At 34.1% G+C, this 16,540-nt stretch overlaps 1 protein-coding gene across 2 annotated transcripts in view; it reads right to left on the bottom strand.

Annotated features, from left to right (window-relative positions):
- Positions 1 to 1,174: 1,174 nt before the first annotated feature.
- LOC140439700 (protein glass-like) overlaps positions 1,175 to 16,540 on the bottom strand; it is a 113,523-nt gene continuing 98,157 nt past the window's right edge. For both annotated transcript variants that reach the window (XM_072529788.1, XM_072529789.1), the window contains 2 exons: positions 14,880 to 15,117; positions 1,175 to 1,433 (listed from right to left, as the gene is read on the bottom strand). In XM_072529788.1, coding sequence (XP_072385889.1) covers positions 1,262 to 1,433; positions 14,880 to 15,117 — 410 coding nt within the window. In that variant the 3' untranslated portion in view covers positions 1,175 to 1,261. The remainder of the gene's footprint in view (positions 1,434 to 14,879; positions 15,118 to 16,540) is intronic.

Below are 16,540 nucleotides of genomic sequence, written 5' to 3'. Positions count from 1 at the left end.
AAAGCTGTAGTTTATAATATACATATATACAGGAAAACTTAAACATTAAACACCCATTTTCTAATATTTTTTAGTTGGTTTTTAATTTTTTTTTGACTGTTTTGAAAGACTTTCTTGTTTTAGTTTTGATCTGATCTCTATCACATTATTCTTATGTTTGTAGGCAAGTTAAATTCCTATTACCTGAGCTATAATAAATAGTAGAGTCAAATTAATGTACCAATGTAGCTACTTTTGATAATAAATTAATGTAATACTTTCCTGATTTATTTTTTTTTTAATATAAATCGTCGTTAACCAAAGCTCATATTTTTGACATTTATGAACTGGAACGTATGGTTTATTTATGGTAGTGATATGACGCCTTCGCTGTTAAAATAATCGGTAGACAGGACGTATTGTTTACATATTTTAGGATTTAGGATATGTACAATTAAGGGAGAGTAAAAATATACTGCTTCTGACTCTCAAGCAAACACATACGAAAATTTTCCTAAGAAATCCCATTTTACTTAAAACTGGCAACATCTCTTAGGCTCAGGTTTGTGCATATACACGTATGTTTAGGTTCAGAATTGACTGAAATAACAAGGGGATCAGGATTATGTCATTAATAAGTAAAATCCCCATTTATATATCTTTTAAAATATTAAAAATTTCTTTTGTATATATACATTTTTGAAATCGTTGCTAGAATTAATGAAGATAAGCGTGCCATAGGCAGCTCTAAATACTCTAGATATAGGAGGTTCAGGATTGTATGGTTTTTCAGATGGTTCAGGTATGGTATAAAGATGTATATATATATATATATATATATATATATATATATATATATATATATATATATATATATATATATATATATATATATATATATTATTTTAACCTGTGGATCTTAAGCACTTGTTATCGTAATTTTATTTTAGAATTTTTTCAAAACGATTTCCGGATTGAAAATCAAAACTTTAAAATAAATGTAAAATGTAACTCTCGTTACAGTCAACTACATTAAATTTAAAATAAAGTACTTCAAATACAAGGAATTGTTATTATTATAATAATTAAACGTTGTTAAACAATTTTATAAAACAGTTTATTGGTATATAATTATTTTTAAATACAAAATTTTCTAATATTTTCCACAACAACAATTCTTCATAAAATATGGTATTACAAAGATATGAACTTCCAACCACATATTTAAAATCCTTCCAACAGCTCTGTAAATTTAATTAAACTGGTATTCAAATAGTGTTTGTCATGGAGGGATTCCATTGCTTCCGTGAACCCTCATATGCCTATTTAAATTTCCGCTTTGACTGAACCTTAATAAACATAATTTGCATTCGTAAGGTTTCTCTCCGCTATGAATTCGAAGATGTTTTGTTAAAGTACTGCTGTCTGAGAAAGCTTTCTTGCACAACCTACACCTAAAATTTGTAAAACAAAATAATAAAAAATATTATTATTTAACAGTCTTTATATCATACAGTAGTCATTAGATTAGATGTCAAGTTTTAAATGAATAAACATAAAAATAGTATGTAAATAAAATATATACAGCAAAATATTCTAAATATCGACTAAAAAATATTTTTAGTATAAATAACAAAGTTGTAAATGTTAGATGGAATGTCGAATATGCCGAAATAGTGCGGCATCTGGATAACATTATTTAAACATCAATCAAAACAAATGCTTCTTCTTCTTCTTTCTACTTCCTTGATAGGCTTGAGCCTAATTAAACATAGATTCAGAAAAACAATTTTATTAGCAAAAATTTATTCAGGGGCTAATTGACCTCAGACCACAAGCCAGTAGTATATTGCATTCAAATAAAACTAATAAAGAAGTCTGAGAGTTGAGAGATGGATATAAATTTGTAAAATGGGGACAAAATAAACAATAAAATAAAATAAGTCTAATAATACGGTGGGGCGAGAGATAGGACTAAAAATTAATTGTTCTAAAACAAAATACCTGGTATTTAGTCGTGTAACGGGATTTAATTAAGCATCCAGAAATCAGTTCTAGGTAACCCAATTCAGTTTAAAAATTAAAAATTATTTTAATAATATTAATCATTGCTTATTGCTCAATGCGATTGTTTGTTTATGACATTGAAAATATCGATGTAACTAGAACACGCTTACTGATGCGCTGACCTAGTGAAATTTGCAATGTAAGTAATCAAAAACTTATTTAATATTGTGTACAAATTATATTAGTAAAACATGAATGTATAAACAAACGCACGTGAGATAAGTACCTCGGAAAATAACGGGAGTAGATTATTAAGAATTAAGAATTAAGAGTTAACAGTCGAAGCTAGTGTTGTCATCCATCAACTGGGTACTCTCTCTATTATTGTACTTAGAGAACCAATAAACTAATTATGAGTATCCAGTGAGTTCGAGTTAATCAAAACGCATGCAGGGGGTAAACTACCTCTAGAGTTCCACTATATGGAACTCCTGATGGAAGCAGTCTAATAAACATTATATGATAATCCAACATTATTATAGTCGCTTGCCTTATAAATATACGATTACAAATAGATAGGCAATCAATATAAATAGTATCAAAATCAAATAGTTAGGTTTTTATATTACCGAACAAATAGATCTAAATAAAGAGATGAAATCTTGAACTGAGATGGCTCGTGCACCCTTAAAATAAGGTCACTCTTCTGTAACGATAACTTAAAACTTCAACTTCGGAAACGCATGATTAAATGTTACATATGGTCAGTTGTCTTATATGGCGTCGAAGATGAACCTTGAAAATATCTAATATTAACCGCTTAGAGGCTTTTAAAATGTGGTTGTACAGACGAACACCTAAAATGCCGTGGACGGTTAAGCAGAGAAATGAAGCAGTTCTCAACCGAGCAGAAGCATAAGCTGATTGATAACGAAAATCCAAGAAAAATATATCTTGGACATTTAAAGTTTTTAATGTAGTGTAATGTTTATAACTAATCCATCATAATCAGTGGTGCTACAGCCCTAGTTGAGTCTCGACCTTTCCCAGTCTATTTCGGGAAATATTCAGAATTTATTGTTTTACCAGTTTTCAAGTAATTCACAAACAAAATTATTTTCATGAATTTTTTTAGATATTAAAATAGATGGAAGTCGCTAGGGGCGAAATCTCGTAAATATGGTGGATGCTTCAATAATCCCAACTTTTAATTATGAATTTTAGCCATTGTGAACATAACACGGTACATTGTCTTGATGAAAAAGGATTTTTTTCTTCTTCAAACCGAGTTCTTTTTAACGATTTTTTTCCTTCAGCTGGTCTAAAATTTTACAACAATATTCAGAATTTATTGTTTTACTAGTTTTCAAGTAATTCACAAACAAAATTCTTTTCGCATCCAAAAAAAACTAATGTTGACACCTTCTTGACCGATTTTTGGACACAAACTCGTTTCACACCACTCGTTATTCTCTTGTTTTGATTCAGGATCATGGTAATAGACACAAGTCTCATTCATAGTGATGAATCGGAGCACAAAATTAACTTTATCCTGTAGCATTTTTTTGTACCATTCTGTATAAGGTTTTAATCTACGTATTATAAATCTTCGAAAGGGAAAGATTTGATTTCCTAACGAGAAGAAGTGTTTATGGGTAAAGTGATACTTGCACCGAATAAAAGCAACCGCATCTTTTTTAAATCGTTTTTATCTCATAAGTATCTTATGAACGCTTTTGGGGTTGGGTTTTTTGTTTCGTTTTTATTTTTGAGAAAACAAATTAATAGAAGCTGAAATTTCTTATGGAGATATTTGACCAAGTCATTTGAATCATTGTATTTTTTTCTTGTTCTATTAAATCTGTATGTAAATGACCAAGATAAATTCTAAATTTTAATAAATTTTATTAATATTATTTTAAAAAAAATGTTTTATCAGGTCACCGAGAGAAATTAATATTGAACTTTTTATAAAGATGTAGGTATTTTAGAAGGTATCAATTTATAATGGATATTTCTGTTTGTTAATTTAAAATTAATGTGTCCAGTTAAATTTATGATTTGACGCGTAGGAAATATAGCTTATAGTTTTTTTTATATTTTCCAAGTAAATATTTGCAATCTGTCCTGTTTGGACAATAATCAAATTTGATAATTCAAACATAGAAATTAGCATGAGCGTAGATTATCTACCAGTGCTGGTACCTTCCTAACTAAATTTAACTAAAATTGATGTATCTAAAATTTTCTTATGTTCTAAATAATTTACTTATTAAATCTATCTGGTAAGTCTAAGGGTTTGTGTCTCTTAGGTCTTCTCACTTCCCTGCTGTTGTCCAGTAGATTTACCGCACTAGAATTTGGGTGAACTTCTAACTTCTCTAAATACCTATCACTACACTTTTTTATTGCTTCACGCACAACACTCACTGAGAGATCACGATGTATGACTTCATTAGGGACGTAGTATGGTGTATTAACAATCTGCCCAAGAACCCTCGATTAGAACCTCTGCAGGATATCAATATTGAATTAGCTTGCACACTATCATATTTCGAAAAACGTTTATATCATAAAATATCCTTGTTTGGTGTTTGAAACGTTTCGACTTTTATCACCATGTCCTTCGATCTTAGCTGTTAGAATAGGTATATCAATTGAATAGTGCACAATCTTCAGGAACACTATATAACTACGCTCTTGACTGGGTTGATAAAAGTGTGGAATTTAACTTTTTTCTTTATTAATATTTTTATTATGTTTGAATGGTCGCCTTTTTTGTTCGTAAAACTTTAATTATTTAAGTACAATTATTTTAGAATATATAGCCATCTTTAGCAACAGAGTCTATTACGGTTGCAAACTCATTAACATCTAGTACATTGGGAACAAATATTAGTGGAGGTTTATTGTCTGTGTCATTACTTTTGTTATTTTGTCTGTTCGGTTTCCAAGTTGTCTTCCTTAAGTGCTTGAAATCTGTTATGAAAATTTGTTTTCCGAACAAAATCAGATAATCTTTTTTGGCGTAAGCTTCTTATCCAAGCCATTTTTTTAACAAATGATAAAAATTTGTCAGTGTTTAATGGTAGTATTGTGAAAGGTCTCACAGTGCATCTGGGTGGGGTGTTTTTAATTTTTTTGTATAATACTCTCGTAATTAAATAAGAATCATTGTGTTTTTTATTGTTCCACTAATTAACTATTATTCTATCATCTATTGTATCTAGATGACCAAAGTAAATTCTAAATAATTGATGGATTCGACCGTTACTTGATGGAAATTCATTTTATGTAACAATAAAACACTGAAAACTTTGTTTTCAAAGGCCTTAAGCTATCTTTGTTAGAATCTATGGAAATCAACAAATTAAAAAACACAGATATAATTCTGAATGACCAGCTTGAGACAAACAGTTCTCCCCTCCTCAACTTATTTCATTAGAGACTATAAAGTGTAAACCCATGCCAAAAACAGATCACTTGAGAAAGGCAATCAGCCGAAACAGCTGTAGTGATAATAATTTAAAATAAAAATTTGTGGAAGTTTTGAAAACAAAGTTTTCAGTGTTTTATTGTTACATAAATTCTAAATGTTCATTTTTAAAATTTTTTAGATAATATTTTTAAAACAAATGTTTACCAGGTCACTGAGAGAAATTAATAATTAAAATTTTATAAATATCTATTCTATTAATAAATTAATATGTCCAATTAAATTTATGATTTGGCTAGTAGTAAATATAGCTTATAGGTAACAACATATTTTTATCTTTCTCAAATTAATCCCCTAATATGTAGATTTCACGAGTTTTTCTCTCTTTTTCTTTTTTATTTGGTTTAATTTTTTTCCCTTTCCTTTCAGTTAGTATGATTCATTTTATTTAATCTTTCTGACATCAGTATCCATCGTTCCTAATAAGCGATCTACAGATCCACGTAACTAAGCTCGCCGTTGTGTCATTCAAAAAACCTGAGCGCTGGTTGCATAGTGAACGTAATAGACCTGGAATTCTTCGTCTACCTTATATTCCAAAATTAACATAAAAAATTAACCCTTTGGGATAATTTTTATGTTACTGACAGTACTACCCAACTTTTGGGCCTCCTTTTTCCTATCCAGGTACAATTTACATTACAATCCTTTTAACAATGCTCACTTGACGATTTTTCAATACAATATCTTGTATTTGTACGACCACGTTTAAATTTAGCAACCCATCTTTCTACTCTACTAGTTGAATGCGAAGATTCCTTATCTATTCTCAAAATTCGTTCACAAATTTCTTTTGCTTTTAAACCTTCCAAAAATAAAAATTCAATCATTGCAGGATACTTAATTTTTTTCATTGTAGAAAAACACCTCGATACTAAATGGCTTGTTAACAAAGAATTAATTGTCAGATTAAAATAAAACTTCATATACATTTATACAAAGAGTGTACTAATATAACAAAAAAAAAATTAGGCTAGTAGCAACTTCCTCTTTTATCGAACCACAAAATTTATTGAACATCCTATTCTATCGCCTTCTCCAAATACCATTCTTTGGAAGACTAGCAAACGATTTTCGTCTGTTTTGGAGATGGTCCATGTTTCTGTCCCATATGCCAGCACTGGTAGGATAATTTTTTTATAAATATATTGTTAGTTTGTTGTTTTTGGCCTTAATTTCTGTTCTTTAGCTGCTTGCTTAGTGCAAAATAACATTTGTTCGCTAGCAGTATCCTTTCTTTTACTTCTTTAGATGTGTCATTATCGCTTGATATGAGCGAATCTAGATGTCTTCGACTAATCATAATGGGTACAATCTAAAGACTCAGAGGAATATTGGTGGAAAAAAATGCTCGTGGTTGAAGAATGTCAGAGAATAAACCGGTGTAACGTTAAATTTTTACTTTAGAGTAAAATTATAAAGTTTAAGAGCATAGCCAAATAAGGAGGAAACTTGACCCCAAATTTTATGACATCGATGGAGACATGAGAAATATGGGAATACGTTTTTGGCGGAGAAAGGCGATAGATAGGGACGACTGGAGAGAAATTCTTGAGGAGGCTAGGACCCACGAGCATCGATTATCCGAACTAATTGGAGGAGATGACATAGAACCGATTTGTTCGGACAATCGAACTATATTGGTTATAGTTATACATATTTATCCACAAGTGAATGAAAGCCATATTTACATACCTACATATTTATTCTTTAATGACAAATAGGTGTCAACAAAAAAGTGCAGTTTTGCAACAAGATATTTTTAGATAATATATTGAAGAAAATTGAAGATATTTTAAGCGTTAATTACTAATCCTTAAAAAAATCTTCAATTTTCGTCTGCCGAAACAAGTCTACCCGTTTGAGGTGTTAGGTCGCGTATTTTTTTAAGGCCAGTTATTTGTTACTGGTTACTTTCAGCTTGTATTTCAAACCAATGTAAGGCCATATCTAAGAAAGTAAAAGCTTCTGAAGAACCAATTATGTTTTCACCTTCCTTATCTGAACTTGCAGTTGATGAGGTGCTAGATGTGTTGTCAGTTTTATTACTCATTTGCTCTATAATTTCACTACTTTGCATAATTTGGTAGGTAACCGGGATCATCATCGTCGACATCCATCCATTGTTAAACTTCTTCTTCATCACATCCGTCGAAATTGAGTTTTTTTAGCATATCTATTATTTCAGACTTATCTTCCTGGTTTTCTTTTGTATATTCTCAGTTTTCCACTATTTCACTATTTTCCACTAAACACCAAACTTTATTCCACGCTTTTGTAAAGTTCTGATCTTTTAAACTGTTCCATGCTTCTCAGATCATGTAAGACGGGTCCTTCAAATCAATTTTTTCATGATTTCTTATCAGGCTTTCTTCTCCCTCCTATTCTTTTTCCAAAAGTAACTTACGTAACAATTATTTTCTATAAAACTGTTTGAAAGTTTCAATAACGCCTTGGTCTATGGGATATAATAATGAAGTCACATTAGGTGGAAGAAACATGACTTTTATAAAATCATCTTTTTCATTTAAGATGTCATATGATGGATAAGTTGGGGCTTTATCAAGAAGCAATAATGTTTTCTCTTTTTTACCATTTTTTAATTGATGGGTTTAACGGAGGGTATAAAAGTTCCTATAAATCATTTCATGAAAATTGTACTATTCATCCAAGCACTCTTTTGCGATGAATAAACGATATGCATCGCATTCATATTAACGTGTTTAAAACAACGTAGTTTCTTGCTGTTACCAATGACAAGCATGGGCAGTCGGTGGCTGCCAGTAGCATTAGCACAAGCTAAGGCAGTGATACGATCCTTGCTTATTTTAGGTCCAGGTGCTGCTAATTCACGCCGTGACGCAAGAGTTTTTCGTGGCAAAGCTTTCCAATTGAGCCTAGTTTCGTCTGCATTGTAAACGTTTTCGAGTGCGTAATTTTTTTTCTTCAGTAATTCACTTAGTCTTATTTTGAATGGCTCTGCTGCTGATGAATCAGCAGATAGTTTTTCTTCTTGTATTTGAAGCTCACTAATGCCATGTCTCGACTTAAATCGTTTTAACCAGCCTGTGCTTGCTTGAAAATTTGACGAACCTCCGAGTTTTTCATTGAATTGAACTGCTTTTTCACACAGAATCGGACCAGAAATAGGTTCTCCCTGGGATCTTTATTGAGTAAACCACTTATATACAGCATCATCTAAATCCGTGTTTAAGGCAAGTTTCATAGTTTTACGACTTGTGCATACATCAGAAGAATCAAGCTGGGGCATAAAGTTACTTATGCTCGTGTTTTATTTTTTTTATATCAGGAATGGTAGATTTACCAATTTTGTACTCACTGGTTAACTTGGTTGCAGATTCACCTTTCTCTAACGGTTGATATCAATAAAGTGTTATGAATCATTTCGGCCTATCGTAACCTCATTAGAGACTTGGGCTGATACAAATTCAAACTCGGAAACTCCAACGAATGTCTCCTAAAACGATATAATAATATGGGGGACAGAGTTGCTCGCGTCCGTGGTCTATCGCAAGGTACAATCACACGTGTCCCCTGGGTAACGCCAAATGAGCAGCACCGATTCGTCGTTACGCGCTGATCCATGAGTGTACGAATCCCTACTCAAAATGGCTCTTCTCAGGGCAGCGACGCAGACGTCAAAGTTATCTTCTGGAACGCTGGAGGTCTAAGCAACAGCAAGTTTTTAGAACTCAAACGAAGCGTTCTCGAAAAGAACGTTGATATATATGTCATTGTAGAGGCAGGAGCCGCTACAGACACACCTCATCTCTACTCTACAGTTGGCTGTTCAACCCATGTGCTGAAAAGGAGTAGACAAGTAGCGTCAGGAATTATCATCGGAATCAAAACCCCTCTAGTATGCAAGGCTAACATAATCCACGAAATGCAGGATAGAGACAAACTGGAAATGTTTAAGGTCGAAGTTTGGAAAAACTCGAAACATGTCACCCTTTTCTTACTATACAATCCGCCAGATAATATACCTGCATTGGAATTGGTAGAGCAACAAATCCAGCCAAGTACCATCATAATTGGAGATTTCAATAGTCCATCCACGAGATGGGGCTACTCTAGAACCACCAACGTTAGGAAACACCTCGAGGACTTCCTGGATACCAACTATCTCGATGTAGTGAACACCCCACCTACGTTCTTCTTCTTCTATATCAAGTACTTCCAACAAAATAGACTGCTGTCAAGCTGACGTATAAAGGAGTTGATCTGGAAAGACAGGACGTAACAAAATACTTGGGGGTGTATATTGATAAGAAAATGACGTGGAAACCTCAAATCGACGACATTGCAGAGAAAGCCACAAAGAGATGTCGACTGCTCAAACGTCTCACAGCAACAAAGTGGGGCGCCACGCAAGATGTCCTGGTAGCAACATACAAAACCTATGTCCGGCCGATATTAGAATATGGGAGTGAAGCTACAATAACTGCGAGTACAAACACCACCTCCAAGCTTGAAGTCGCCCAGAACACTGCCCTTCGCGTCATCACCGGTGCTCCAAAATCAACAACGATTACATCAATGGAAGCCCAGACCGGTATTGAACCAATACAATGCCGCAGAGAGCAACACGCGTTAACCTTCTGGGAAAGGCAAAGACGAATACTTCCACAAAAATGGGACGAATATAGACAAGCAGCCTCACGTCTTAAAACACAAACCACTCCGCTTACAGTAGCAAACCAAATCATGGAAAAATACCACATTGTCCTGTCGGATCCGCCCCCTTCCCAGCGCAAACCACACTGGCCCGCTGTCTACCAAATACAGAATTACTGCTTGAAAACCATAACGACCCGAAGCACTTATCGTCAGACATTGCCCTAAGGAAAGCCGCCCTAGAGACGATACCAAGTACCCAGCACATGAGTGGCTCCACATCTACTGCGATGGATCCTCGATGCCGGACTCGGGAAGAACAGGAGCAGGATATGTCTCAACGTTCTTCAAAGGCTCTATAGCTGTGGGTGCCCCTCTCACCAACTACGACGGCGAAATTGCTGCTATACACGAAGCTGCAAAAAATCTTGAGAATTTCCAACACCCCCAAAAAGTTGCCTTCTTCATCGACTGCCAAGCCGCAATCCTCGCCCTGTCGACAAATCGATACACCGACTGTGCCAAAACAATATCTTGCCGCGTCCAACTTTCGAACTTGATGGAAAAACGGTGGCTGATTACTCTACAATGGATCCCTAGTCATGTCGGTGTTGAAGGAAATGAAGCGGCAGATGAACTTGCAAAGGAAGGCACTACTCTTCCACAGCCCCCTAGCTTCCAATCGTACACATCAGCAAAGTCCACCATTAGAAGATGAATCAAAGCGAAGATAAAAGAGCAGCAACTACAAGCCGGTGCTGGAAAATCTTGAGCCCACCTAATAGAGTCACCAATCCCTCGCAACTTGCCGAGACCCATTAGTGTAACCGTGTTCAGAACAACTACGGGGCATGACTACCTGGCCCCCCATCTCTCCCGGCCTCAGCCAATCGCGTCCATGTTCTTTCCAGTGTTCTCTACACTGGGCCACTTGTAACCAGTTTACCGCTATTCTTTTCACGTCATCGGTCCATCTAGTCGGTGGTCGTTCTTGGCTTCTTTTATAGTTTTTGGGCCGTCATTCCATGATTTTTTTTTTGACCACTGGCCATTTTTTATTCTAGCTAAGTGTCCTTGCCAGTTTCACTTAAATGTCGTGATTCTTTCGAAGACGTCTTAAACTCAAAATCGATCTTTGCCTGATTTGTTGGTTTGTTATGTGGTCTCGAAGGCTTACTTCTAGCATTGCACGTTCCATGGCTCGTTGTGTAGCTATGAGCTTATTAGCGGATTTTTGCGACAGTGTTAAAATCTTCACACCATAAGCTTGTACGAGCAAAACACATTGATTGTAAACCTTTCCCTTAAGACACATGAGAATTGCACTTTTTAGAATATGGATTAGTTTGCCAAATTCTGCCCATGTCAGGCCTATTCGCCTCTGTATTTCGTGCGTTTGATGATCTCTGTCTATTTTGATCTCGTGTCTCAGATATTTGTAAGTGTCAATCGACCCAGGAGGAGAGTATCTTAAACTAGGAGAATCAGGATTTTAAGAGATAGCCCGATAAATTTGCAGATTAAGTTTTGGATTTAAAATTTTCAATAGACAGTCATAGGGAGATAGAAGTATTTTGAAAACTTTTTGGTTTTTGAATAGAAACAGTTTTTCTTATTTGATTCCTAAAATTGAAGAACACATGATCTGTATATTTTTGGATGTTACAATTATTAAGATGTCATAAATTTTAATCTGTTATAAAATTTTATTCATTTTATATAGCAGGTATATGAATTTTATATTGATAAATTATATTGATGTATTTAAGATTTGATACATTTTTTATCTTAAGTATTTTTATTATTCCTTTTGCTCTTATTCTTACCCGCAAATACAACAACAAAGATACTGAGTCACGAGGGTACAGCTTGAGACAAATTGAAATTTTGTAAGGTTTGTTGAAGTAATATATTTATTATAATTTAAAATTCATATTTTTACTTACCATAATATATATATAGGGGAAGGGTGGACAAATTGACATAGCCGGGCAAGACTACACATTGCCCCCACCACGAAAACTAGTCCATTATTCGTTCAGTCCACAAGCTCGTTAGAATCTACTCCTTCACAGTACCCGTTTGATAGTCTTCGGGTGTGGATGCTCCGTACGTTTAAAAAAGTATTCACGTTGATTTATTTTAGAGATAAAAAGGGTGTTTCTAAGCTTTACCTTAGGATATTGCAACTGCTCTTAGTTTATATTTTAACAGACCATGTTTTCATGCTATGATCACACGCGCTAGCGGGCAAGTTGAGATATAGCTGTGTCATCTTGTCCTCTAAAGGACGGATCTATGGACGGTGCCCTCTAAAGGACGGTACTTACTATTAATATAGAAGTAAAAACATGGGTCCCTCTATTGGAAAAACCAATAGAGGGACATGAAATGAGAAGAACATGGAGCGAGCGTTGCAGGCTGTAGCGGAAAACCGCATGGGTTGGTTAAAGGCTAGCAGGCATTACCAAGTGCCCCAGGCAACATGTCGCCGCCGTGCCATGAATCGAAATAAAATAGCAGTTGGTACAAGAACGCATCTTGGCAGACATGAAACAACCTTAAATCGAGAACTAGAAGAGGCTCTAGTGGAGTATATTCTAGCACTGGAAGCCAGATTTTTTGTTAAATAAATAATAAAGTTAAAGCATCAATTCAATAACACGAAAAACATTGTAAGCAGAGGTTGGCTACGCTCTTTTCGACTAAGGCAAACGAATATATGTTTACGTCAGCCAGAGGCAACATCAATGGCACGCGCTGAAAGTTTTAACAAACCACAAGTAAAGACCTTTTTTTAAAAATCTACGTAACGTAATAAATAATGAAGAAATCGACAAAAATATGATTTTTAACATGGACGAGTCAGGGTTGACAACTGTACAAAATATTTCTAAAATTTTTGCGCTAAAAGGAAAGAAACAAGTGGGTGCCATCACCAGCGGGAAAAGGGGAGTACATTCAACTGTAGTATCTTGCATGAGTTCAGGGGGAACTTATATTCCACCTGCTATAATTTTTCCTCGGAAGAAATTCAATCCAAAATTATACGACGGAGCGCCCCTTGGGACTTTATGTTTGTACAATGAATCAGGTAACATGACCGGGGAACTATTTTTAAAATGGATGGAACACTTTATTAAACATGTTCAACCTTACACCAAACACAAAGCCCTGCTAATTTTAGACGGGCATGTCAGCCATAAAAATTTAGAAGCATTGTAACTTGCAAAAAACAATTCAGTGGTGCTATTTTGCTTGCCTTTACATTGCACACATCGTCTCCAACCTCTCGATGTGTACTTTTTCGGGCCACTAAGTAAGTACTACGATGCAGCAGCAACTCAATGGTTGAAAGAAAATCCAAGTCGTGTTATCACTCTTTACCAGGTGGCGTCGCTTTTTTCTTCCACCTACAATAAAACCGCAATACTATCGATAGCTTTAAGCGGATTCAAAGCAACAGGGATCTTACCTTTCCACCCGGATATATTTCCAGAACACATGTATTTGCTCAGCACAGTAACTGACGTACCACTTGAGGCCGATAATGCAAACACTGAATCCCTTAATCCGGGTTCATGTTTCACTGCAGCAGAACATTTGAATGAAGAAGATCCGCAGTCATCTACAACGGTAAATACAAAGCCACATGAACATGTAGAGTCTTCAGCTAATAACGTCACAAACGTTTTGTTGCAAATTTCACCTCTTTCTCAGGGAAATGCAAGAAAGTCCAGAAGAAGAAATGCCAATAGTTACCAAGATGTTCTTACCACCAGTCCATACCTCCAGAGTCTTCGAGAACAACAAAATATTAAGAAAGCGAGAGAGGTAAGAGGGAATAAGCAAAACTCAGTAAAGAAAAATGTGTTTGATGGTACCTTAGAATGTGGAGATAAAGACACTCAAAAAGATTATCGAGATAAGAGAACCGGAAAATTAAGAAAAAGTGAACGAAGTGCGGCAGTTAAAATCTATGAAAAAAAAATCAGACTGTGAAGAGCTCTTTAATGAGGACGACGACGATGATTGCGCATGCCTCTATTGCAATGAGTTATATAGCCTATCCAAATCTCAAGAAAGCTGGTTACGTTGCCAAAAGTGTCAAATTATGTGGGCTCATGCAGAGTGTGCAAGACTATCAATGAAGGCTAAGAACTTTATTTGTGAATTATGTTTTGATAATTGATCACTTTATGTATAAATCCACGTATATGCCGTCTTGCCATCTAGGGTAGGGCAAGATGACATTTTGACTCTTTTTTGTTTTACATTTACAGTTTTAAAATGGAGTTCTCTTTTTGTTTTTCACTTGATAAATATTAAAAAAGAATGTTCTGTTTGTATTATGGCGCTTTTTAATTCATGATACCTTTTACATTTTTCAAAATAAATCGATTTATTCGAGTATATATTCGATACATTTATTCGAGTATGTCGACTTGCCCACCCTTCCCCTATATATATATATATATATATATATATATATATATATATATATATATATATATATATAATATCCAAAACAGGTATTCAGAATAGGGAAAATTTGGAAAAGAAATAAAGTAATAGAAGAACGAGATATGGAAGGCAAGTGTTTGAGGAGACGAAAAATATAACAGATAAAACGAATTAGTAACAAAGAAAGTCGATTGAAAACAAACAAACCCAACGTATTAAACATATATACATTTTTTAAATAGTTGTACTTTTTTTTTCTGTATTAAATCGAACTTTACTATTTAAAAAATCTTACCTGTAAGGCCTTTCGCCAGAATGTGTGCGCATGTGAGTTGTAACTGAAGAACTTTGAGAAAATCTCCGGTCACAAACTGGACAACGGAATGGCTTTTCACCGCTGTGCGTACGCACATGCGCGGTTAAATTTGCCGCTTGCGAAAAAGATTTGTTGCAGTCTATACATCTATAAGGCTTTTCTCCGCTGTGTGTCCTTTGGTGAGTTTTGAGTGTACTAGGTCGTGCATAACTTTTGCCTGTAAAAAACCTAGACTTATAAATATAGCAGGAATATATCTTGCTAATATGTATATATATATATACATATATACATATATATATATATATATATATATATATATATATATATATATATATACATACATATATACATATATATACATATACATATATATATATATATATATATATATATATATATATATATATATATATATATATATATATACATCTTTTAGCTAAAGCTGCAATTGCTTTGTTGAATTAAATGGCCAAGGAGGACAAATTCGTTAAACTTCCCGTGCTCGAATCGGTATCAATTGAGTGTTATGACTTATTTCAGTATCCCTGCTTCATTAGACATTCGGGTTGATACAAATTCAAACTCGGAAAGTCCAACGAATGTCTCCTAAATCTTTACCACTGCAGTGGTTAGCGTACAGAGGTGACACTTACTTTGTTGGCCATGACGAAAACGATTTAATAATATTGTTGTCTGTCCTCTGGACTATTCGAAATGTGTAAAAGATTAAATCTTTTAGCAAAAGCTGCTATCGCTTTGTTGAAATGAATGGCTAAATATATGGCCTAAGAGAACAAATTTGTTACTTTATTGATACCGATTCGAGTACGGGAAGTTTAACGAATTTGTTCTCCCAGGCCATATATTTGGTCATTAAATTCAACAAAGCGATAGCAGTTGCTAAAAGATTAATCTATTGATTAATATGTTGTTGATTTATAAGTTGCTTAATCTTTTACCCATTTCGTACAGCCCAGAGGACAGAAAACGATATTATTAAATCGTTTTCGTTCATGGCCACCAAAGTAGATGGCACCTCTGTATGCTAACCACTGCAGTGGTAAATATTTAGGAGACATTCGTTGCACTTTCCGAGTTTGAATTTATATCAACCCGAGTATCTGATGAAGCAGGCATGTTGTATATGCAGTTAGAGTCATAATAAGCTACTGATATAAATAGAAATACTGATATGAATAAAAAAATCTTATTTTCTATACTTTAAAATAGTCTTTTGTAAAATATTCTAGGACTAACGGTAACCAAGTTATGGCTCGTCAAATCGTGATACTTGCAACGATTTGTATATCCTCATTAGTCCCAAAAAGTTTAAGTTTAATTTTAACAATAATTTCTATTTTCTCTTTTTATTTGTGAAAGCAATAAACGAAAATCTATAAAAACCAAAAAAAATTATTTGACAGACATAATATGACAGGTGCGGTTGGACATCAGGACTTTACTTTTATATAATTTAAGTATTAAACTGAAAAAAACAGCAGGAAAAATTCAGAAGTAAATTTTGCATTTTATACAAAAGAATCTTGTTTTATTAGTGTATACAGGGTTTTGGCAACGCATGTAAGAATTTCTATTTCTGACAGATCATATTGACAAATGGTCATTACTGTTTTTTT

Source organism: Diabrotica undecimpunctata, chromosome 4, assembly GCF_040954645.1.
Source record: "Diabrotica undecimpunctata isolate CICGRU chromosome 4, icDiaUnde3, whole genome shotgun sequence".
Taxonomy (NCBI): Eukaryota; Metazoa; Arthropoda; class Insecta; order Coleoptera; family Chrysomelidae; genus Diabrotica; species Diabrotica undecimpunctata.
This window is presented reverse-complemented; position numbering and strand designations above follow the sequence as displayed.